General features: G+C 36.4%; 1 protein-coding gene across 1 annotated transcript in view; it reads left to right on the forward strand.

Annotated features, from left to right (window-relative positions):
- COG5 (component of oligomeric golgi complex 5) overlaps positions 1-25,963 on the forward strand; it is a 194,938-nt gene that overhangs the window by 108,519 nt on the left and 60,456 nt on the right. Inside the window, exons 8-10 of the mRNA XM_052789451.1 lie at positions 17,735-17,900; positions 18,869-18,981; positions 19,077-19,154. Coding sequence (XP_052645411.1) covers positions 17,735-17,900; positions 18,869-18,981; positions 19,077-19,154 — 357 coding nt within the window. The remainder of the gene's footprint in view (positions 1-17,734; positions 17,901-18,868; positions 18,982-19,076; positions 19,155-25,963) is intronic.

Below are 25,963 nucleotides of genomic sequence, written 5' to 3' on the forward strand. Positions count from 1 at the left end.
CTATAGTGGCAATCAACCTTTAGTCTGCGAGCCACATGTAACCCCTCAGGAGAATGGACCCAATCTGATACCTGCTTCTGAGAACTCACTGCGTGCCAGGCTGTCTGGTGATGGTAGCTGCTTCCTATGGCTAGTGTCTTACGTGATGGTCTCTAGTGCTTCCCCAATACATTACTATGCACAGGCTTTTTAATTATGTTGCATGCATGAACACAGACACGCACTCACACACTTTCTTGGTGTCACAGACATGCCTGATAACCAGGCATGTAACCAAGCATGCTGAGGATTGTTCGTGATCAGCGCAGATTTCTCAAGAGTGAGTCCTGTCAAACCAGCTTAGCTTCCTTCTGTTGAAGGGTGATCAGTTTAGTGGACAGGGGGTATAAAAGGTGCGGTCTGATATTTTGTAATACTTTTACCTGTGGCATTTTCAAATTCAAACTGAGGAAGGATAATCTAGATGAAACTGCTACAAGATCAATGCAGAACAGTTTGGAAGGGTATGCACAGTGTTGATTCTCTTCTAAAATGGGATGTATCAAGTGAGTTTCTGCAGGGATTTGCCCCAGGGCTAGCACTATTCAGTGCTTGCATTAATGATCTGGATGATGGAATACAGAATATTATTAAATTTAGAGACTGCACCAGTCTAAGAAGTGTTGAGGTCTTGTAAGGACAGAGTTAGAATTCAGAATGATCTTGAGAAATTGATTTGAAAAAATAAGATGCTATTGAAAAGGAACAAATGTAAGGTACTGCATGAAGAAAAAGAAAAAGGGAAGAAAAGCATGGGTACATAGTAGAAACAGCTGTGTGGGTAGTAGACCTGCAGGAGGGGATTTTGAGGTCATAGTGGGTTACAGGCTGAATGTCAGCTGTGTCAAGCAGATATAAAGGAGGAAAATACTGTACTGGGAGGTGTAAACAAGTATAGGTTGTTAAACATGGAATAATCCCTGTGCTCTACTCATATGGAGTGACCCTTGTGCTCTATTCAACCCTGTGTGTTCTACTAGTGAATTTTCCATACCCTTCTTGATGTGTTCTAATCTGAGAGATAGTCAAGTGGGGAGCAGTGAAAACTAGACTTATGAATAACAGTTTGGGTAAATTTCTGCTAGATGTTTGTATTTTTAACTGTAGATGCAGTTGTTTTAGAGAAGGAGAGTAAACTTGAACTACTTCTTAAGATCTTTCAAATCTGTGGGGTACATTTAGTAGCTTCTTGGAAAAGGCAGATGATATGGTGTCCTGGAACTGACACCTGAACAGATCATCCAACACTCTGACTGCAGTGGATGCACACATACGAGATAGCTCATATGAATGTACATGAGGGCCCAGTGTCATGTCTTTGACACAACGCTACTAGCACGTGTGCTGTAGTCTTCTCATAAAGTAGGGCCTATGGCCCTCTCCTGCACCTGCACAAAGGCAAGTGGCCCGCCCAGCCACAAAGGCTGGGCATCCCTGCAGTTCCTTTATAATTTACAGTTGACATGACTGGCATTCTTAATGGATTTGAAGTTTCACTAATGGAAAATACTTGCTACTTTAAACAAAGTAAATCGCCTTGTTGACAATTCAGTACTGTATTTCACACACTGATAAGTTCGTGAATCTGTTGGCAGACTACTTGATGTGGGTGCAAGGACAGTCAATACCAGCAGTTTGCTCTCTCATGGATGTAGGCCAGCAGCATGCTTTGAAGGTGGAAAAAAAAAAAAAAAAGAGGGAATCATTGTGCTGAAAATCTGAATGACGACTTTTTTAGGTAACCATTATGTGGAGCCCTCTTACCTGCAAGGTCATCAGTAGCTGGCTGCGATAAGCAAACCAGAAGAGAAATCAAGATAATGTTTGTGTTAGATAGAAGATGAAGAAAATTTTAAAAAGAACTAATAAATTAAAATTTTCTGAAGTGTCAGGTTTTAAACTAAGAAAAGAAAATTATTAAAATAACTGCTGATCAGACTGATGAAATGGATATTATGTAGAGTGTTTGTTAAGTAGAGCGGGGAAGAATTTATGCTCTTGGAAACAGAGGGTGGTGTCTGAGAAAAGGGACACTCCATTGATGAGTGGTGTAGCGATCCAAGCTTGAATAATTTATTTTCCTAAGTAAAAGTATATGTGTCAATAATGCTAGTTTTTCAGAAACATGTGTAAATCTGTATGTTTAAACTATCAGTTGGTATTTACTAAAGCTTTTAAATTAGAACAGGAGGTTGAAATACAGTGCATATGTTTGTGGTTTGCTGGGACTCTGTGCATGTCTAAGGAATGAGCTGCACACATTGTTGGGAGTAATCAAAGAGAAACTCCCTTGCCCTTCTGAGTGGTAGTGTTCTTCTAAGACACTACAAATAATTTGAAGGGATCCAGTCAGGAATTTATCTCCAAATATTTGTGCTGTGCTCACCACACCCTCTCACTTGCTTAACATAAGATTCTGTTGAAAAGCTTGCATGCAGATGTAGAGATTATAGAGTCATGTAAAGAAACGGTAGACTATAGCTCACATCTTAGGAATTTAAATACATATTATGGATAGATCGTTTTTGTGTAAGGTAGTTAACACATATAACCTAATAGGTTTTCAATTTCTGTATTGGAGATTGTTTCTTGAAAATATGAGTAATACTGGAAATCAGTGAAGATGGACACAGTACTTCTGTAGGTTGAGTGGAGCTGCAGAACTTTAGCAGTAAGGCACAATGTAAATTTATACATAAAAATGTCTGTGCGCTGCAAAACTTAACACTTGCAGTAACACAGTATCATACTATATTAATAAGCTGAAGGGGACAGTAGACAATTTCCTTCAGTTGCCAGTTCACCAAATCTCTCTCTTCTGTCAGCTGTACCTTTTCTTCATGGGTGATAGTGTCATTATGTTGAAACTGGAATTGTATGGTTTGATCTTAACTTGTTTAGCATGTGACAGAATTATTAAAAAATGTGTGTGACATACTAGTGATCCACTTGAACACAGATAAAGGACAATATTACATAATGAAGATCTGTTTCTGGGAATTCCTCTAGACTTATATTAAAAAAAAAAAAATTCACTGGATTTCAGTCATCAGACATTTTGGCAACAGTCCATGATTTAAATGACATTTTGATCTCTATTCAGGATGTCTGGCTGACCAGAAAGCTAAGACTACTTTTTTACATTTAGCTTGGTAGTTAGAGGTACTAGATTATGTATGTATCATGTAAAAGATAAAATAATAATTTAATTTTCTCAAAAAGCAAGTATCTAACATCAAATGAATCCTTATTAACTCATCTAGTGTCTAAAAAAGACCTTGTGCATAGTTGTATGTATCTTTTAATATCTTTACTTTTTGTCAGTCCATGTGGCTTTATTTACTGATATATAACTAGAAAAATACAATTTTTACTTGACATGCTCAACTGTCATGTATTGTTTAGTCCTTGTGCAAGCTGTTACCAATGTGTGCATTTGTTTTAATGGATCAATTCATTCAGAGATAGTAATAAATTGTAACATTTAGTCAGATTACTTCTTTGTATTCATGATAAATCGATAAACATCTCTTTTGATCATGTATGTTACCCAAGTTTCAAGCAGAAGGCAGGCAACTACCAAGACTGAGAAACCTTTATGCATCTTCCAGAAATTCCCTGTGCCAAGTTTCATATTTATTGCACGTTATTTCCAGGTGTGCATACCAAAAATGCTGTTGCTATTCCCTGGTGTTCTGTATTTTCTGTTTTGAGCTGAGGGATTGGTGTTTTCAGTAAAAGTTTACCTGAGTTTGATCTGTTTATCTACATTAGATAACTCTATAATCTGCATTACCAGAATTTCTTGCAGTTCCTGTTGCTGTTATCCCTGCAGCTCCTTTGTGACAAAGGTAAAGTGCCAACATCTGTGGTTTGCAGGTGAAGAACAGAGGCCCAGAGAGAGAGATCATGCACCACATTTATAATGCTTCTAGGTCCTGCCATGCACAGTAAGGGTTGTGGCATTGGAGAGTGTGGTGTGGGGCTACAAGAGTGGGGTTCACAATGTCATTTTAGTCATCTAGGTTCTGCACTCTGAATTAAGCACCTAAGAATGAGATTTGCAGCAGAGAATGTCAGTATGTAAAAACTGAACCTTGGCACACATTTGCAGCTCTTCTAGAGGTGGTTTTGCTGGGATTCACCAGCCGCTACCTTTCCTGAGCCTAAGTACCTGGTTCCTTCTAGGCATGGGTGACTGCTTGTTTAACTACACAAGTGATGAAAAAAATGAAGGTGCTGGTGAAGAAGTGTAAAAGCACTTCTTCAGGAAGTGGGAATGAAGGCCAGCGTTATCCTAAGCCTGAAGTGCTCTGCCCTGTGTCTGATTTGGGAGGTAGTGACCTGTCCTTGGGCACCAGGCAGGACTGGGGTGGTCACCAAAGGGCTTGACACAAAAGCTTGTCACTAGATGATCTTTTACAAGCTTGTAATTTACTCGTGCAGGCAGGACAACTCATTCATGCTTAGAGGTTGGATCTACTTAATGAAGATGGTATAGACCCAATGGATGTGATATTCATGGGTCAAAGGGAAGATTAACTGTAGTCCAGTAGTGGACAGTGTATTTGGGAAATTCTGGGTTTGGCTCATTTTGTGAATTTAGGCCTCAGTGACTTGCTGAAAATCATATCTTAAACTGCTGAGTCTGATCTCTAGTCAATGGATAGCTTTTTTCTCCCTATAACTTAAAAGCAAACTTAAGCAATTGAAAGAACTGCTGTTTCACAGACTGTTCATTAACTGCGCTGCTATTACTTCTTACCCAGTAATTCACATGGTTGAAACTCATTTTAAAAATAAGCTTGCCTGTGCTCCAGTGACTTAAACCTGCAAAGGGGGAAGGGACAGCAAACAGCATCTTTCAGTATTGTTTCCTTTCTGCTACTGCTCTGGCTATAATGCAGAGGCAGTTTAGTTAGGCACTTTTTTCCCCCCTTTTTTTTATCTCCCCTTTTTTTGCTACTTACAGTTATTTTTTAAAGTAGAAATAGAGAAGGCATAAACAGTGATTGCTGCAGGAAGTACTATGGAAACCTGTCACGACAACAGTTTCAAATGAAAGCAAATCTTCAGCTGTTTAAAAAGTCAAAGTATTTGTCAGATTCTAGTGTCTCCTCTAGAGGCAGATTTGGAGAGGAAGGAAGCGTATAGAGAAGTGTTGAGGAGAAAAATACATATTCTTGCTTTTCATTGGGGGAAAACGCATTTCTGGGCTCAGCCTTGCAATTATATATCCTGCAATGGACTTATTATCTGGGACCTAAAATTGCCCAATTATTTAAGGTGTTATAATGCTGTGCTAGCAATATTATCTGTTATGTTTGATTAGACACATTTGCTATAAAATCTAGCTTGTAAGTGTTTCCAACTGGTTTTTTTTAAAGGAAACATGGGCAGACGCTTCTGTTCTTGGAAGGAATTATTGACAAAGCTGAAAAGAAGTTACTGGTGGTGCATACAGCAATAGTTAAATAAAAATACCTTTAGCATATATTTCAATTGTGGATGATTGTCCATATTTTCCAGATGGAAAATGCGAAGCATGATGTGAATGTATTAGATCCCAAGTCACTTGATATTTGTTCTCTGTGCCCTTGCTAAAGAAAAGACCATCAAATGCATTTTGTTGTTATTAGTAAAGCATGCAGAAGATAAAAAATGACATGAATATGGTACTGATAGTAATGTTATGATTGATAGATTCACTTTGGTCTCCTGTTACATTCACAGTGCCTTTTAAAACTTGCTAGCTGTTTCAGCACTATGCTGATGCATAATAGTGTAGATACATCTATATATATATATATATATATGAATGTGAATGGTTTTGAATTAAAATAAATGTTTGGAATGCCAGTGATTAATCACTAAAATACAGTGTCCAATGGCACTACCTGGGGATATTCCAAAAATGTGCAGTGAATTCAAATACCTAAGTATTTCATGTTCCTGTGGTCACTGAAGTTCCTGGGCATATTTTGTAATGTTTATTGGTCATGTTCATTGCTACTAGAATTAGTAAAAAGCAATATCTAGTAAATAGAGACTACATAAAGGAGATGATTTTTTTTTTTTTTTAAATTTAAAAAATACTGCTGTTCTTAAAGGATTGTTAAGAAAATAGAATAAAAAGACTTGGTGGTGAAGTCGTTCTAAACTAGTAGATTAATCTTATATACTGTGTAAATGTAGGAAAACAGTCTGTCTTTTCAAATTAACAGGTTTTGTTTTCACATTTTGACTTAAATTTTTTACTGCTGAGTTATAAAGCCTTGAAAATAATAGACATGGTGATAGTCTCTTTTGTCCTGTGAGATCCTGATCTTTCAGATTTTGATGAGTCTGTGTGCATTTATTAAAATATGTATACTGAATTAGAAACAGATTATGGGATTGTGCAGACTTTGCTTTCAGCTGTGGTATAGAAGGCTTTATATCATTTTGCCATTGTGCACTTGCCCTTTGTAGAGATAATTTAGGAAGCTTAATGCAATTGATGTCCAACTGTGACACAGTATTTTTGTAAAAGTAAAATTCTTCACTGCTCCTAGTCTGTGTAAATGGTTAATCAAAGTGGATTGACAGATTATGTGTCTGGGTTTTTTCTTTCTTTTTTTTTTCCTGTAGGTGTTTGTGACTCATAAATGCAGAATTAGACAGAAAATCTGTGACTGGATAATGGAGTATTTGCAAGTACTTTACTGCACTTTTCAGTGCAGCACAACAAATAGCCTGCACTTTCCGGTATTTATTTGTAAGGATTTATTATTCTGTGGCCCTGCTAATCCCATCATTTCTGTTCCTGTTTTTATGATAGTGCAAGAAAGTGGTTTATAAATAGTTTCTATAAATGGGTATTCCTGAAAATACATCTGATCTGAACAATATTTTTACATAACTGTCTTTTATGGTAAAGTAATAGGTGAAAATTGAGAAGTCATTAATGTTTTATATCCCTTCACTCTGCTATGAATCATCATTTAGCTGTTTGCCAAAATCTTTGTATTCTGTTTAGTGACAATTTTATATGAGAATCAGCTGGATAGTTTTTAAATTCACTCCTGGTCCTTTTCTTTGAAGATTCATCTTGATTAATTTGGCCAGTTGCCAACAAAACATTAAAACTTAATCTTCCATTGTGGATGATGTTTTAAATACATATTAACTTAGAGGTCTGTAATGCTTTTCGAAGAATACAGATAGCTTTACTGGTCCAAAAATTGTAGATATTATATAAATTCTAAGAAATTAGCAGCTATGCATTGTGTGTGTTAGGGGGAAAAAAAAGTCAGAACACCTTAGAAAGCTATCAGAAACCACCTTTTATGTTATATCTTCCCATTGAGACTAGTTATTTTGAAATATGAAACAGTTTGGTTTCATACCAATTAGTAAATGTCATTTGTGATCACTAAAAAATTATTCCTCATAGAATATCCGTCATGAAAACACAAGAATGTTTAATAACATTGAGTTCAGCTTTCTTTGCAGACAGAAATTATTTTAAATTAGAGGCTGCTGCATGGTCTGCTTCTGTGTTCTGGTTGTCCATCTGTTCAGGTGGTTTCTCTGAACTGGAAACATGTCAACCATTGTGTCTTGGACAGATCTGCCCACATTGCAGAACTGAAACTGCACTAATACTAGATAATACCTATAAGGGCCAGAAGGTATCTGATTCTAATTCTTCTAAGATAATTAATGCAAATATGATAACTGATTCATCCATTTATATGCAAAGAGGCATGGGCCACTGCTATGAACAGCTCAACTGTGAAAGGCTTTGTAAATAAAATATGCTGTAGGGGGGAGAATGGAGGAGACTGAGGACAGTATGTGTCAGTATGGAAACTGGAAACTAAGTTTAGGAGTTGAAGGTAGCTTCAAAGAGAAAGATGTGAATGGAAGGAGCTGTTACAAGAACAAGACTACAGAAGGGCTGGAGGATGGAATGGGAGATGGATAAGGTGGAGCTGTGAAATAAGGAAGTGGTGTTTGCCTTGCTACAGATCAAGAAAGGCAGGCTAAGATTAGATCTCATTGAAAATAGTTGAGGTAAGATTGGAATGAGAACCGTAGAGGTTTTTCTTTATCAGACATGGCAGTGCTTTAATTACATGGGTCTAGTCTTTATAGAATGAGCTTAATCAAAACTGAAATAAGGTAGTCTTCTTCCAAAGTCCTTGTCCATTCGAGTGTTTTATACCAAATGGATTAAAATTATTTCTGATTTGGTTTAAATACTCAAAGGTAAACAGCATGTATGAAATACTGCTAGGATTCCAGGGATGCAACTGAGCAGAGACTGACCCTGGCTTTGGCTGGGTCTTTGTATAATCCATCCAGTCTTTTTAATTGGTACTTTCATGTATCTGTCTCTCTTCAAAACTAAGGCTACACTGAGGTTCTTTCTCTCCAGATAAGATAGTATGTTATTGTTAAATGCCTCTCCCAGACTGTAATTCTATTTGTGGTTTGTACTGTTGACTGTTGATTGTTAACAGGTTCTGAAATAATGCAATTAGGTGATCCAAGAAAAACATATAAGCATTAATAAACCACATCTGCATAGAGCAGAGTGAAAAATATGATTGACTAGTCATGATACTCATCTAAATAAGATCATATAATTCATTTTGCCTTTTTCTCGGGTTAAAAATCTGCTTTTTGTCTTAATATTCTCTGAAAAATGGGTGTTTCATCATGTTCTTGATCTGCTACTCAATGCCACATGAAATTCTGCATTATCGTACATTTGGAGGTGTTCTTACGGTAACAAAAGATTTAAAGCTTTAGGTTAGCTTGAAGTGGCGTACAGGACTGAACAGTATGTTGCATTAGAAAGGAGAAACCTTGCATCAAAATGCTGCAGTTCCTAGGTGATGAATAATGTCCTCTGTGTGGAACAAGTTATGCACTTAACTGCTTATTCTTCTCCTCTTTTATCTCCCTTCTTTCCTTCTGCAGGTATCGCCCCCAATAAGTTCCTACTTGTGTGCAGATTTCAAAATGCATTACTGGCAGATAACTGAAGTGAGGGGTGGGGACTGACTTTTTTCAGTAGCAGAACTGGATCCCAGGTGCATGTGCTAGCTGCAGGCAAAACTAGGCACAGTATTTCTTTTTCATTAGATGACTTAAGATTTTTTTCTTCATAGTAAAGTTTTTGTATAATATAGCTTTGCCCATTTATTTTTAAAGAGACTACTCATTTATTTTGAAAAGACTAGAAATATAAAATGTATTTATTTAAATGTAACATCTGTAACAGAAGGAGGTCAGTCTTGTCACACTTCTCCCAGTGGAAAAATTTACAAGAGGGATTGGAAGACTGGTATTACTGTCAGGGGCTGGGTAACACTGCCAGCACTGAAGAAGCATTGTTAGGTGTGTACGCAGAGGCTTGCTCTCTTTCAAGCTGGCCTTAGTGAAACTGAGTGAAAACGACTGCACGAGTCCATTGTTACATTTTCCTGTGAGCAGAAATAGGAAGGGAAAATGGAGCAGGAGAAGGATGTCTTCTGGCTCATTTGAACTAGCCTATCTCTGCCTCGCAAGGCCCTGATCAGCCTGGTCTGGTAGACCCTCCTTTGAGCAGGGAGGTGGATTAGGTGATCTCCAGTGGTCCCTGCCAACCTCAACTATTCTGTGATTCTATGATTCTTCACCAAATTATCTGCAGACCTGAAGTTTCCTGTAGGTGGGTGATACAAGGAATTTGAACTTTGTATTAAGAAGAAAAAAAAAAGTTTTGAAATGTGATCCAACAGTGAATCTGGCATTGATGGACGCCTGTCTGTAGTTGAATATGAAAATAATAACTGAAAATAATTTAAAATAAAGTAACATTTTAAAGTCCATTCCTTTTAAATATTTGAGGACACTTCAGAGCTGTCGACAATATGTGCACAGATTCCAGAAATGAGGTATTGTCACTTGCATAGGTAATTATTATCTTGTTGCAAAGGCTAGCAAGAGAATAAGAAAATCCAGATGGCTTTGGGTAGATATTTAAATCATTCAGAGCACACCATTTAAAGGATATTTTGTCTGAAATCAGATTTTTTTTGTAAACAGAGAAAAAAATATTATAACCCTCCAATAGCTAATGCCTAGTCTTAATTGCTAAGACTGAGTTAAAGGCAAAACCTGACATTTGTTTTGTAATGGCTTTGCTCAACCAGTTAACAGAGTGAGCACATACATAATGATGTGAGGTGGGAGAAAACATCTGGTCACAAACTGCTGTCCAAAGATCAGAATTAGTAATGAGATTTTGTATCCTTATACTTCTGTGCTTCAGTAATGGGACTTCAGTCAGCAGGTGCAAGTCAAGGTTGCACAAGGACAAGAGAGGTGCTATGACCTTGCCCTCTACTCTCTGACCTTCATGAGAAAGTGACAGCTGTGTTTTTATATAGAGAAGCCGCATCTTCAGATTAACTGGCCGACTGGTTCATTGTTGGTGAGAGCTTTAGAGATTGATCAAGTCATGTAAGAGGCGAGAGAAGCATTTTAAAAAGTTTGATTTGTCTCAGACGCCCCCATTTCCTTGTTGCCTGTTAGTTTTTATAATTTTGTATGATTTCTCAATTTATACTCTGTCTACACTCAAGTACAGCATTGTAGGATATAATTTGTAATTGTTATGGGCTAGTTGATCTAGCTGATCTGTCCTCAGAGGTGCCAGATACTTTCTTTGAAATTGCTTTCATGTCACCAAGCCTAAGGCTTGGTAAACTTTGGAATGTTGCTTGATGTTTCATGAGATAATTCTTTACAACAGTTCCTGATGCCTTTCTGTTCCATTAGCTTTTAGCCATCTGTTGCTTTGATTACACTATTATAGAGAATAAGTGTTTTGGCAAGCTATTTAGCTGTGTTGAAAAATCTTGTTTCTTTGCTTTCTAGTATTGCTGCTGTTTCTTTTTTTTTTTTTCTCCTCTCAACCTTTATAGTGCAATGCTGCTTGTTATTTACTACTTGTTATTCTAAGAAACAAAAGTCTGACCTAGTTTGAGGACATGGTGAGGTTTATGGCTGTTTGTGGCTGTGCTTTATGGCTGTTTTCCTTTCCTGTGAAAGTCCTTCTACCAAAAGAAGTTGTGTATTCCAAACATGGGCTGACAGAAGGTGGATATTATAACCTAACCATATTTAAACATTTAGCTTTGGGATTCTTGCCTCTTAAGGCTTAAAATGTACTTTTCTAGAGTCTAGCCAACATGTTACGTCAGTATTACCTTCTATAGAAAATTATAACATCTTAACCTCTCACTCTTCCCAACACTTCAAAGGTCAAACCAGGAAAAACTGGAAGATCATTAGGAAGAAATCTGTATTCTCTGGCTTTACATTGTCAATTTGACCTTTTCATGTATTGCTCAGATTTTAAAGATGAACAGAATAAAAGACAGATGGGGTGATAATGAACATAGAGACGTGCTTCCCTAAGTAGATTCATTTTTAGGAGTTGTGATATACCAATTAATTTTTTTAAGGCATGGACTTTTGAAAATGAAATAAAATACTGTTTTTAGACTGCAGCTGATTTTCATTGGCATTTAATTTCTACTGTTAGTGTTTTGTTAATTTTTGCTGCAATTAAAATAGCTGAGTGGTACTGCAAAGCAAGAATTCCAACAATTCTTTGTAGATTATTAATTCTGCTCAATAGGTCATTTTGCCTTGGCAGTGACTGAGGTGGCTAAGTTTCCTTCACTGCTTACCTGCTTGAGCTCTTTAAATTGAATTGCAACTTTTCCTGGAATAATTTCTCACTTTTTTCACTTCTGGTGTCTGTAAGAGATGACTAAGAACTACCTGTAATTGGTAGCTGCAAGTGCTTACAAACCCTTCCTTGATCACTTAGTCTTCAAGTAGTAGTACTTGTCATTAGGGGTAGTAATGTTATTTAGGGGAAAAATATTTGAAAGAGGCAGTGTGTTGCAATGGTAGCAAGAGGGGAGAAGGAGTAAATACTGTAAATGAAGATCTGACTGGGGATTTTCAGCTTCACAAAGGGGTCTTTTTTTTGGTTATTTAACTGACCTTGTAAAGCTGTACTGTTTTGGAAGTTGCAACTGCTATCTTATACAAACAAAATGAGCTGTGTGAAGTAAACGTAGAAAAGTAACTGAAGTAGTTCCCAATATAGTCAATCTACTATCAAATGAAATTATTTAATACTAAGTGTCAGTCAAAAATACGCAGAAGTATCATTCTGGAAACTCTTTTTGCCTTAACTCTGGAAGGTCTGCAATAAACTTTTGTATTCCCTGTCAGAGAATATATGTTAGTTTAAAAGTTTGGTTATTTCAATATGTGTCCTGTTCTAGGGTTATTGTATTATAATGCTGATTATTTCTTGATGGCTAGGGAATGTTGTGGTTCTTTTCAAAATACTATTCATGGTATTTCTTGCTTGCCACATTGTCTGTTGAAGTGATACCTGGACTAATTAGTAATTATGGATCTTCCTTCAGCTAAGCAACATATGTAATTCTTTTTGTACTGTGTTATGCTTTTAGTACTTGTGTATGGGACATGGTAAACATTTTACCACATAAGAAGTAAGGATGTGGCAGCACACTGAAATCGCAGCTGTTGAATAATATGTATATGTACATATATATAGCAAAAACTTTCTGTTGTGTTCCTGCCACAGCCTTTTCTGAACAGGGTCATCTGTTCTCTGCAGAATAATAAAGATTTTCAGTCAGAGTCACTGTTCTGCTTTTAGTAAGCAAAACAGACATGTTCTTGTGTACATTAGTAGCTATGGAACATCAGTTCTAAGTGAGGGACTAGTCCAAGTTTGACTTCTCCATATATGGTGCTTCCAAACTGTCATGTGAAAGAACATTTCCTCAGAGAGCTGTTCTGATTATGTGGTGCAGGCACTTGTGAAATTTAACTACACGACAGTTAGCAGTTAATTAGATTTGTAACACTACTTCTTTATGAAAGTAGTTGTAATTGTCACGGGTAGTATTGACCATAAATATTTTGAGCAATTAACACATCTTCATTTGAGAAGGAAGTTGATAGTCCATACAGGTGAAAACCCTGCAGCATGGAGTCATATGGACAGACTTGCACTGGATAAAGAAATAATGATGTTAAGTTCCCTAAGACAGCACTGGTTGGGCAGCAAAGGTCCACATGGTGAATCCCATACCCTGAGAAGTTTGACTGTGAGTTTGGAAGCTGTGTTTGTAGCACTTGAGCCAATTAGTTTTGCCTGTCATCCAGGTTTCTTATTTTTGGTTCAGCCTTATGCTAGGACTCTTCCTGTTCCCAAATTAGCTCAGTGTCATCACCACACTCCCTTGTGAGGAGCAGGCTTGCTCATCCAAGCTGCGTTTCTAATGATGAAAAAGAATATTGCTCTTTATTTAGCTATGCTTTCAGAAGATTGTTCTGATAACACTAGTAGCAATCATATGGCATGAAATGAATCGAAAATGATGTTAGTAAAATGAACAGCTCTCAAGGATAGAGAAAATGAGCGAATGCGTTTGGTATGAACATCTCTTCGTAGTTGCTGCTGAATGAGTATCTTTATTTTTTGCTAAAACATAAATTGAAACATTCATGCCTTCTTTCAAGTAGTGGCTAATATCACCCTTCCTACCAAGCTATTTAATGTATTGTCTGATGGATGCTGAGAAACTTTGATGGTTTTAAATATTTGCAACAGTTGCTTTCATGGTAGAACTTGCTTTTGAGCAAGTTGATTTTTTTTTCTTCTTTTTTTTTCTTCATATGTTGAACTGATGATTCACTGAGTCTTCCTAAGCTCTTAATTTTCTGGAATTTAGTTTTCATATATCTGTAACATATTATGTTGTGACATGCCAGATGGAGGAGTGCTTTGAATGGAGAAGGATATTATTGGTGGACTTAACTCCATTTCTCCTTAGCTCCCTGCTTCATTATAATTTTTGCAGTCTGAAGATCACTGTAGTTAATCTTTGAGTAGGCGGTGTTGTAGGCCTACAGTTCGTGGGGTCATGGTTTTATTTCACTTGTGTATGGTTGTGTTTATGCACATTAGATTATACTGTACTGCTAACATATTACTAAACGCTGTACTATTTTTCTTTGCCCCCTACTCTCTTGACTGCCATAACTTAAAGTTTATGGCATATGTACAAATATTTTTAGGATGCTAATTTATTGTGTAAAAGGGTATTTTCTTCTCAGACACTACCTTGTGAGAAGCAGAATTGTGCCTTGCTGTTGCTCTAACTGCCCATACATTTTTACATAGTAAAACCATCCTGCTTTGTGTTTGGTAAAAACTACTGCTTCTGAGCCTTAATTTACAAAATAAGACACTTAAAAAAAGGAACATAGGGTCTTACAGACAGAGATTCTAAGGAGAACACTTAAAAATTGCTAAGTGTAGTTGCCTGCAGTGGTAGACAACTTGATTATACAATATTGCTAATAACTCATTAAATTCCATCTCAAAAATAGTTATATTATTTTCCCTATTGTTCCTGTTGGATAGCTGTTCTGAATATCATTCTCTGATGTGATTCCAGTTTCCATTGTAAATCACTTCTGTAGTCAGTTTGGTTTTTTTTTTTTACTTCAAGTGCATGCTTTCCATTTGATAAAAATTGTGGCAATCTTTTGACTCTCAGAAAAGTTTAGCTTTAAGCTTTCTCAAAGAGAAGGAACATATTAGGGGCAAATTCTTATAAATAAAGTCTGTTGGTAGTGGCAAATTCTGCAATACTGACTCTCAAATTTTAGTCCAGTGTGTATTAATGATAAACAGTCTAATTTTGAGATGTGTATGCAAGCCTGAAAGTACAATAGTTTGTTTTCTTCCTGCTTTCCAACATTTTCTTTCCACATAATAATTTTTGTCCCAAGAGATGCTCCATTTTTTAACATATTTTCTGAACGTAGAAACTAGCTGTGCATAAAAAATGCAGTTCTCTTAGGATTAGTAATAAACCAACAATGGACTTTATATAGCCTGTCTAGGGCATAAAAACACAAACTGTTTTTTGAGGAGAGAAAAATGCTATATATGAAACAAAGAAAAAAGATACTTTATTGTGCATTGTCAGGGTTTGAATATATCTCCAATTCCTGTTATACAAGATGAATACATGAGCTAGAAACCCTCTCTCAGTGGCCATGTCCACAACTTAAAGCAAATAAGAAATAGGCCACCTGCATAATCTTTGTTCTATTCTGATTTTAACTTTGGTACTAGATTTAGAAGATACGTTGAGTGAATAGCAGGTTTCCATAATGATGTGTTTTGGTTATTCCCTAACTATCCCTAACTTCAGAATGAATTGTTTGAAAGCTTTTGGCTAAAAACAGTTCTTTTGAAACATAGCTCAGGTTCTGTTGGAGCACATTTTTGTGTTGTTCTTGACCAGTAGCTGCAGAGTTAGTTTGCTAAACTATGATGTGAGAGCTCTGAGATTTATCTTTTGCCTGAAATTATTTGTGCCTATACTGCCTGTTTTTCAGGAAAGTAATTATCTGACCATTGGTTTTTCAAGGCTGGATAGTGCCCTGCTCACCTTTTGATGCTGTTCTATTTTTTTGTTAGTTAATATATAAACATTAGAGTCTGACTGAAGTCTAGTTGAGTGCTCTTACTATAGTAGTAAGGTATTGATTTTATATTACTGAATCTGCGTGTTTTTATAATTGGGTAAGTATTCTATAAGAATTAGAACAATTTCAACAGGAAAGACTAGTAAATGAGGTGAGTCTTTTCTATCTTTGCTTTACTTCCTTTCAGTTTCATTTTCTTTCAGTTTATTTTCATTCTATTCTCCATCCTCTTCCCATTTATATTTTCTTTTTCTTGTTCATTTTGTCCCCAAATTCCCTCCTTGCATTATAGTACTATTCATTTTCTGACATCCCATTAATCTTCCAGTCTTTATGGCTTACTTTCCCACCTCCACAAGCACACCCACAGGATGCTTAGAAATTTTACAGCATACCCAGTTGTCAAAAAACTAAACCTACAAGTCCCAGACCCATAATACTATGCTGGGAATGCTCATTAACTCCCACACTGTTTGGAAAAAGAAACTGGTACAGTTAGTATAAGGTCTGTAAACCGTAATACATGCCTAATATTCCTTTGCTTTCCACTAAACCTGGAAACTCCTCATTGGAGTTGGGGAAGAAGATGTGATCTGGCTTTTTTGCTTCAACTATGGTTCTGATCTTTGCAGAATCCCTAGAAAGAGTGACATGAATGTGTAGTTATAGTGCTGTGACATCTGTAACATTAGGTTTGAGGAGAATGCCCTGTTGATCAATGGATCAGAAAACCCGTTGCTGTAGGTGGATGTACCAGCAAGAGAATCTTCAGCACAGCAGCCGCATCATAGCTTTACTGCTGTGGTAGTGCACATTCCCCACACTTGAAAGGCAGATGATGAGACCCTCTTTCTTTGACTCAGGGGTGTCTGGCTGAAAACAACTGTGACCTGGGGAAGATGAAGCAGAACTGCATTGGTCTTGGAGCAGATCCTTTCAATGTTAGTGGCTACTACTGCTGCAGCCACCAGCAGGAAGGGTGCAGTGGTGTAAGGTCTCACTGCCAGAGGAGTGTCAAAGTGGGGTTTCTAGTGGGACGTGCCTGTGGTCTCAGATGCTTCTGTCCAGTCTGGGTGCCAGGATTTCTGCCAGACCATGTTCTTTACTGCTGGCAGAAGTCACTAAGAAAAATGACAAAAGACTGCATCTCTAATGTGTGTATGATCAACTGATCGCCCCCTCCACTAATTGCCTGTGAATGCTAAATAAAAAAGCAGTATTCAGTGTATGAATGACAATGGTTAGTTTCCAAAGACAATAATTTGAGGCTTTTCTTTTCCTAAATAGCACCCATGTCAGTTTAGTGTTGCTCAGTGGAATTATCATCAGATTTAATCTTAATCAAAGGTCTTTTAAAGAATGGACCTGAATAGTTTTTGGATAGTTTTCACTCTCCTGTATTTCGGAAAAGCTCTGAACAATACAGAGACAATTGAGCTTTTTTTTTTTTTTTTTTTTCCCCCCAGGCTTTGGAAATGATCACTGTGTTGCTTTGCACTCTTAATTCTGCTGTGACGAAAATGAAGTTATTGTCAGCGTTAGAAATAGAAATGTAAAATACAAGCTTAAATTCTGCAGTAGTCAGTAGTAGGGGCTTGACCTGCTTGCCTCTGCTTATCCGTGGTTAGTATTTTTTTTTTAAAGCCTGTATCACATTTAATTAACTGTTTGGCACTTAAATGACAGTACTGTAACAGATACCACGTGTTAAAACAATATTACTAGCTACACCATAGCTGAATATAGCTGTACTGTAACTAACCTTGGAATTATTGGATCAATCACTGGTGACTGACCCCAGGTTAGATGTTGCTAGCAGTGCTTCCAGTTCCTTTTTTTCCATTCTTCTTATTGAGAGGATAGTGCCAAAGGAAGCTAAGCAAAGCATTGGTAGGCAATCAAAGGAAATAAATTCTCTCCTTTACTTTCTGTTCTCTGTTACGCAGTAAGGATGCCAGTTATTTAATGTTAAATGAAATGAATTAGCAGACTGAACTTAAAGAGGAACTTGCCCAGTTAAATGATGCCTCATCATGATAAAAAACCCCTATGGCACAGTTAAAGATAATAATTATTTTTGAAAATCTTCCTTCTCTAGAATCCTACTCAAGTGGGAACTGCTCTTCAGGTTTTCCATAACCTTGGGACTTTGAAGGATACCATTGCTAATGTGGTGGATGGATACTGCACAATCCTGGAGGAGAACATAAAAAATGCTTTGGATATCAAAGTATTGACCCAACCATCTCAAAGTATTACAAGAGGTATGATGCTTGTTTTACAGAGAATGATAACTGAGTTTTTTGACAGAAGTACAGTGTGTTGTCAAATGGAAGAAACTCTCACATCCAAGCCTGTTGTAGGAACATTTCCCTGCTTGCTTTAACCAGTAGAGGATGGGAATAGGCATGTCTCAGAAATCATTTAATACAAAGCCAAAATTAGGTTTGTCTGTTGTTATTGGGCTCAGACAAATTCTTCTTTCTTTGTGTTGGTGGGCGGATCACAGGTAGAAATTATTTGCAAGCAATGTAACAAGCCTGAAACTACGTTGTGATGCTTTTGTCAGATGGAAATAATTTCAAAGCAGTATATTCAATATGAAGGAATGTTGCACTGTTAGACATTTAGATCCCACATGTTAGCTCAAATACCAAAGAATACAGAGGAATTGGGCAGCCAGGCAAATTTGAACTTTGGCAATATGAACATTTAAAGCTTTTTTTTAAAAAACTTCTGCAGCAAGTTGGGGGTCCAAAACCATAATCATCAGCACAATAAAGGAATACAGCCCCTCTCAAGGAAAGTGATCGTTTAGAAGCTGCATGCCCTTCAGCTGGAGTATCACTTTTTTTAGCAGTTTACCTATGCACTTAAGTCCTGAGCTGGTAATACCTGTATTTTTCACAGCCACTGTCTCTGCCATTTCACTTTGCTATTACATCCTGCAACAGTGCTCACTGGCATTACCTTGGTGTTTCTGTGGAGGTCTGAACAGTGGTAACAGTGATGAACATTGAAGTATCCCCACTAACTTTAGAGTTTAGTTGACTTCTCAGTTGAGACAACTGAGGCCATCCAGAAAGCTCTGTTTTGAAGCTATTTTAGGCTGCTTTGATTTTTTTTAAAAAAATTCTTACGTCAGACTGCATAGAGATCTGTATTTCTAATATTTTAATTTTCACACATGAAAGCTGAAATGTGCTGCTGTGTGTTTTTAAAAACCATTTAGGTGGTCCTGGTAGAGCTGCTATGCCAACACCTGGGAACACAGCAGCTTTTCGAGCAGCCCTCTGGACAAACATGGAGAAACTCATGGATCAGATCTGTGCTGCTTGTGGACAGGTACTCATCAGCTAATTATTGTTTGTCTAGTCATGCAATTTTGCATATAAGATATTAGATGTCAACTTTTCCTCTCAATTAATTCTTTCTTACAGGTGCAGCATTTGCAGAAAGTATTGACAAAGAAAAGAGATCCTGTGTCACATGTCTGCTTCATAGAGGAAATAGTTAAGGTAAAATTTTAATTTAGCTGAATATGTTTTAGTAATTCTGTTAAGGAAAATGTGATGAGGGTATGCTTTTGTTTACAATTTTACAGTTCCATAAAAATTTTGTAATTAAATTAATGGGAGGTGTTGAAAGTCAAACTAACATCAAAAGCTATATTTATGGTCTCTGGGTTACATCTGTAGGGTATAAACATGTTCTTTTTATAACAACTTCTTTTCTTTTCTTTAAAGGGAGCTGGTAAGGCACATTGTCAGTTTTTATTACTAATCATTAATGTCATTCCATAAAATACCATGTGATTCAAGTAATTAATTAAGTGTGTTAGTTTGCATAGGAAAATGTGTCGTCTTCTAACACTTTCAGCCATCTATTTCTGTACTTCTTGGCAATTTCTTCCTTGAAAAATAATCATGACTGTTCTTTTGAATACCTATTCTTCTCCATTCAATTGCATTGTTTTCTATTCATATTTGGAATAATTTGATTAATGGTCTTCCTAAATGTTAGGAACAGAATTACTGAAGTTATCTCATCTACCTTAGTAGATGAGAAGAAACAGAAACAAAAGATGTGTTTATGCAGACATCTCCTTTTCCAAGTGTATGGCTGGACTTTTAATTTACATGAATTTAATTTTTTAAATATGTTGGGGAAACTCTTCATATGCAAATGTGGTCTTCTCAACAGTGAAAGCAAATAATGAAGGTTAAATACAGCATTTAAGCTTGTCTGTTAAGCCCATCTCCAAAAGACGTTGCACAGAACATCACTTTTCTATAAGGCACTCCAAGCTTCTCTTTCTGTGTTGTAAAAAAAAAAACCAAAACAAACACAAAATGCTTATAAAAAAAGTTTATAAACTTCTAGCATATTTTCTTCATTAAAAAGTTTGATCCTGCAAAAACTATCTATTGCTGCCTCGGTGGAGCCCTTCAGTCTGTCAGCATGTTTAAGGAGAAACACAGAAACCTAGAGACAGAAGGAGGAGCTCTGGAAGGCTCAGGAAGAGTTTGGATGGAAAGGAAGCTTAGATAAATGAGCTTTCAGTGTTCATGAGTGGCTCCCACCCTTAGCCTGTGCTTTTCAATTTCACTCTTCCCTTTTGTAGAACAGCACTTGAAAAGGGGATAGGATTTTTTCCAGTTGTCGAGGATGATAACAGAGGGAAGCCAAAGGAAATCTTTTATCATCCTGGAGAATAAATGAACGGGGAGAATGAATCTCAATAGAAGCTAGATGCAGAGTAAGGAAAAACTCATTAGAATATAAAATAAAAGGCTTTTAGGTTGTCATATGCTAATCATGTTCCATGATCTCTCTGATTACCCTTCCTTCCCTTTGACTTCATACTGCAGGATTGCATCCAAGTGACAAATTGTATTTCCCAAATAAAATGCATCCATTTGTTTTTCCACATTTGTCACTCTTCCAATTAGTTTGCTCTTCAACAGGTGTTTTGGTGTAGTATAACACCAAGCTGGATGGTTGTCATTCTCAGTGAGGCAGCTAAGGAGTAGTGGTACATCCTTGTATGATGCTACCAGAGTGCTCTCAGCATGACACAGTACTGCTGATAGCATTGATGCTTTACTTCCTTCTTACCTGAGATGGTTCACTGTAGCACAGTGTTTTTCTTGGCCCTTCTCACAGTTATACCATTTGTTCTAGTGTCCCTTGAAAAAGGTATGGCGCCAGCCTGCAGATGGGTGAAGTCACACCAAATAGTAGAGCTCTTGTTTAGACAAAATCAGACAAGTACTACATGCTGCTGAAATTCAAGAGTACGTACAAATGGCTGTATGGGAGAGTATGAATTGTTGTGTACATTGTGTACATAGATATAAGAAAGAAATTGATATTTTGCTGTTTACTAATGAAGATTCTGTCTTGTATTAATCCAAACTGAAACAACATGCTTTCCTCAGCAAGTGTTCTGGAGAGGGAGAAAAGTTAGATTTTCTTTATTGTATTCAATTTCATTAATAAACAGCAAATGAACAAAACAAACTAAAGGTACTAACATTATACCCATTCACTAGGGCAGCATGCCCATACCAGAAGATAGGAAAACGAATCATCCACTCTACAGTCTGTGCACTAATTACTGTTACTGATGTCAACATTATTATTATAGTCATCTTCTGCAGCAGCTGCAGTACCACTTTGCCTGTCCATCTGCTTCCTTGTTTTGATTACTGCAGTGGAAGTATCATCCTAGGAAGCATAAGAGAGGAGGAGACCCAGCCTTTTTAAAGCACAAGTCCTTTAATAGCAAGGAAGCTACTTGTGTGTTTTGTGGTTTGGGTATTTTTTTTTTTCCAATCATTCTTTTCCATTGGGGATTTTTGTGTCTTTCTCTTCACAGATAGCACAGCCTGCATTTTTTTCTAATTATGATCTCAAACATGTGCTTTCTGGCCTTCTAATTACCTGTTATCATAATAATATTTAGTAGTGTTGTATCATGTTGTATCCAAAAATGTAGTTTTAAAAACACTAGCTAATTAATTAAAGGATTCACAAATCCTCTCTGTTTAAAAAAAAAAAAGGAAACAAAACAAAAATCTGACAGATGGAGAAACTGAGTCACAGAACTTGTAAAGTTTATAAATACTGGAGTTCAGCAGGAGGGCAATGACAACACCCGCATCTTTTCTACACTATGGTTTCTCTTACAGAATTCACTTCCAAATTTTTCCATGATTAGATGTGGCCAAGAGTTAAGTGACATACCCGGGCTTACATGAGTATCATGGAAGAATCTGGAGATTAAATTTACACTGCACTTTTTTCCACTCCTTCTCTTTGCACATCTAGCTTTTGGTATTTTTCCTTTGCCACAATATGAAATGAATGTAATTTCGAAAAGAAATTGTGCATTTATATACATTGTAAAAACCTTTACATGTCATACTAGTAATGAACTATAGATTCATTTTTAATCTGTAAATGTTAAAATTACAGATTTAATTTCAGAAAAAGATCTACGAGATATTTAAAGGAGAAACACATTTCTTTTAAGACTGAGTGGACATTTTTGTGGTTTTATCTAAGGAAAAAGGCCTTTAATGACTAGATTTTAGTTGAGCAAGGCTAAAAGAATTCAGAATTCATTAAGTTCTGATTTCTAGTTTGGGGGAAAATGAATAGAGATTTAATTTTATAATTTTTTTTAAAAGGTAGGGTTATTTTCATAATGTTGAGGATAAAAATTAAAATTACAAATAAGATTTAAATAATGTAAAATTGATATTTTTGTTCACCTAATGACTGGTTATTTATATCACTACTTTCAATTGCTTAATTCACCTTCAGAGAGCTAATAGGTTACTCCAGTTTGTTCTGCTTTATTGCTTCTCTCTTTCAATGTGTAGTGACTAATCCTGCCTCAGCTGTTTTAATACCTAAACTACAATTGACTACAGTGTAAGTCGCAGTAGAACATATCTTTCTGTGACAGCCACCTTCCTAATTAGAGATGAGAATCCCTCTAAGCCCCTTGTAAAAGAGTTGAAAATGATCTCTGATCCTCATCTATTTTGAGTCCTTTACTCCTACATAGGCATGAGCGAACAGTTCTGCAAAGTGAGAAGCAACCTTAAAAGCAGCAAATCATTTTGTAGGGGGTTTTGGGGTGGTCTATAGAAAGGGTGAGCTGGGGTCTCTGCTGGGCAGAAGGGGACTCCCTGTGAGAGGCCAGATCTGCCCTTGATCACCTTTGATCTGCTGACGTCCGGCTTGTTAGCAGCTAAGGCACACCACAAACCCTGTCATTTACATAAGCCTCTGGATAAAAAAGTGAGCTGGGAGTTGTAGGGAGTGTTATTATGTACTTTATGGAGGGCTCTTATCATTGCCTCTCCTGATGAACGTTTGGTGAGTAAGCAGGCTATTTTCCTGAGTTGTCAACACTGGCAATATGAGGTGTTAACAATACAGAAGTAAATGTCCTCATCATTACATAAGATAAAGAAAATAAATGGAAAATATAAATGTTTATTGCCCAAAGTGTACTTACATTTCACCTTCTTATTTCTCCTCCCTGTCGAAACTTGTTAAAAAATGTTGCTGTTTTGAAATTATTCACATCTAACATCACATATTCACATTCAGTTGACCCAATTAAAAAATAATCCCAAGTGGAAAAAAATGAAAAATAATCTAATTACTGCCTTATGTGAGTTCAGAAAATAATCTGGTTTTCACCTATTATTACAAGTATGTGATTTATTTTCCAGTATTTTTTTGTAGAAAGAGAATTGGATTACTTGCATATCATTTCTACTGTGGTTTCTGTTTATTATTTAAGCAGTAACAAAGTACTTTGTGGAGATCTAAACACAGGTGAATGAGCAGGTTTTTGATCCCCAAAATACCGAAGATGCTCTTTATTTCAAACATACAAATTGTCCTGCTGAATTCAGTTGCAAGATTTTTGAGGCCTCTCTTAAAAAACCAAAAAGGTCTTACCAGTTAACAGTCCTGTTTCTAGTTTTGGATGGACCGGTGTGTCCAGACAGCCATGCTAAAAGTAATTTGATTCTAATTCAAATGGGAGGGTCAGAGCCTGTGCAATGGTTTTCTAATGACACTGCATTCTCTCTAGAACTTTCTCTGACAGAAATGTGCAGCCGTAAATAAAAGGGATGGCGTGGAGGTTGCATGGGTTAGTAGGTTATAATGACCTTTGTTCATTTTCACTTATGGTTTGTTGGGGTTTGTGCAAATTGCAGTTCAGTGATGATTGAAAATTATTAAATCAGTTGGTTTTCAGTCAGCTTGCTATTCAACAAGAAATGCATTTACTAGAACTGCCGCCTCTTATCATTGCTCTTGTCAATCTTACCTGAACAACTGCAGGCTGAGTGGACGTGGTAACAAACCACCCTTTCATCCTTGGATGGGGTATGTAGTAGTCAAGGTGAAAGTGTAGTTTGAATTGCTGCTGTACAAACTAAATCAGTTCTCTGGATAGAAGAAAGCTGTCAGGTCCCTTGGGTAGTTACTGGCTTTTGGAAACACTAAGTTCATTTACTTCTACCTGATACATATCTTGCAGGAATATGGGAGGATTAATTAATGTTTTAAGCAGTTTTGGAGATACAGGACACTGTTTAAGACCCAAGTGTTTTTATTCCTAAAAATTAGTTTTTCTGAGTAATCATTTAAGAATTCTAATATTCTAATAGGGAAAATGCACATTCTTAACTTTATTTTCTAGTTAAGAAGGTTATATTTCTTTAAAAAAACAGGTTTTGTTTCTTTTGTCAGCTGCATAAAGAGTCCTTTTTAAAATGTTGCACCACTGCTGGAAATCTAGAAACTGTTACACCTTGGGTATAAACTGATCAACTCAGTGTAATGAAATTCTATGCCCTGCAGTAAAACAAAAAAATCAAGTTCATTTTTAAAATCATGGTGTCATTTATTGACATCTATTGACCTGCAATGTATAATGTAGACAACATTAGAAATTTAAATGCAGTGTTCTTTTAAGAAATTTAATCTTGACTACTTTGAGAAGATGGAAAAGCTTTATTGAAAACACACTTGGAATTTGTCTTTCTTTACTGATTAATTGCACTACTGAGGATGATGTCTTTTTGTTCACAGTCTAGCATTTGGCAATTATGTTGCTATAGAAATAGTGCAAATAGATTTCCTTATTTCTGTCCCATAAGATCTTGCCGTACAAAATTGTTAAATCATTTGCATTGTTGCTTTATTGGTGGAAAAAATATTTAGGCTGTCCTTTAAATGTCTTCTGTTTTTAGAGCAACGTTTGCAAGTCCCGTATTTCTTTATGGTGGAGCCTTTGATTACAAATAGAAAACACTGTATGTATTAGTATGCAAAGCCTGATTTCAGGAGCCTGCAGCAACTAGCTGCATCGTAATATTCACTATATTGTTTTACATTTCAAAGAGGCTTCACAATAAAGATGTTTTTCACATTCTACTCAAAGTATCAAAATTTCTACAGGGAAAAATAAGTTGAAAGTGATTGTCATGAAGTGGGAGCCAGTTTAGAATCAGTGGGTCAGATTTATTATTTGAATGTTAGAAATAGCTATTTTAGACACACACACAAATATGATAATTCACAGATGGGAAATTATACTCATTAAGTTCTAAATTTACAGTGTGGAGGAAATAGAGACATTTGTAAAAATAAATATATGTCTTTTCAGCATCTTCTTGCATACTTGTCTAATACTGAAAAAGGGAGGTACTTTCATTCTTATTCCTTGAATTTAGATTTAATGTCAGATACTAAATAGTCATATTAAGAACAGAGCTCAAGAGATTTCATTTCATTAATAGCAAAGTTAATTAGTAGTTCGGTATGTTTTTTTAAAAATGAGGTAAGCTGTTCTGTTTTTATGTTTGAGGAGACTGTAAATTGGTTTTGCAGGCTGTGGCATTAATATTATTGTAGAGTAACAGTGAATGCAGATCTTCAAATATCTTTGCTCTCATGGTACTGGTACTCAGCCCACTATTGTTCAGTGGTTTATTAACTTACTAGTAGCTATTAGTGAAAATGGGTTATACTTTTTGAACTGTGGAATCAAGTCACTTTCATGTGAATAAGTGGGAAGGGGTTTAGCACATGGATTCTGTCAGCCTGTACTTTTCTCCATCAAAGATAATCTTGTAATCCTGCAAACAGACAACATTAATCTAAATTTCAAATCCATACAGCTGGGTAATAATGTTGCTTCACAATATTAACAAGTCTGCATACATGCTATAATACAATGCACTAAAGACATAAAGACTACTGAATAAAAAAATTTTTAATATGCAAG

The sequence above is a fragment of the Harpia harpyja genome, chromosome 6 (genome assembly GCF_026419915.1).
Source record: "Harpia harpyja isolate bHarHar1 chromosome 6, bHarHar1 primary haplotype, whole genome shotgun sequence".
In the NCBI taxonomy this organism is placed as follows: Eukaryota; Metazoa; Chordata; class Aves; order Accipitriformes; family Accipitridae; genus Harpia; species Harpia harpyja.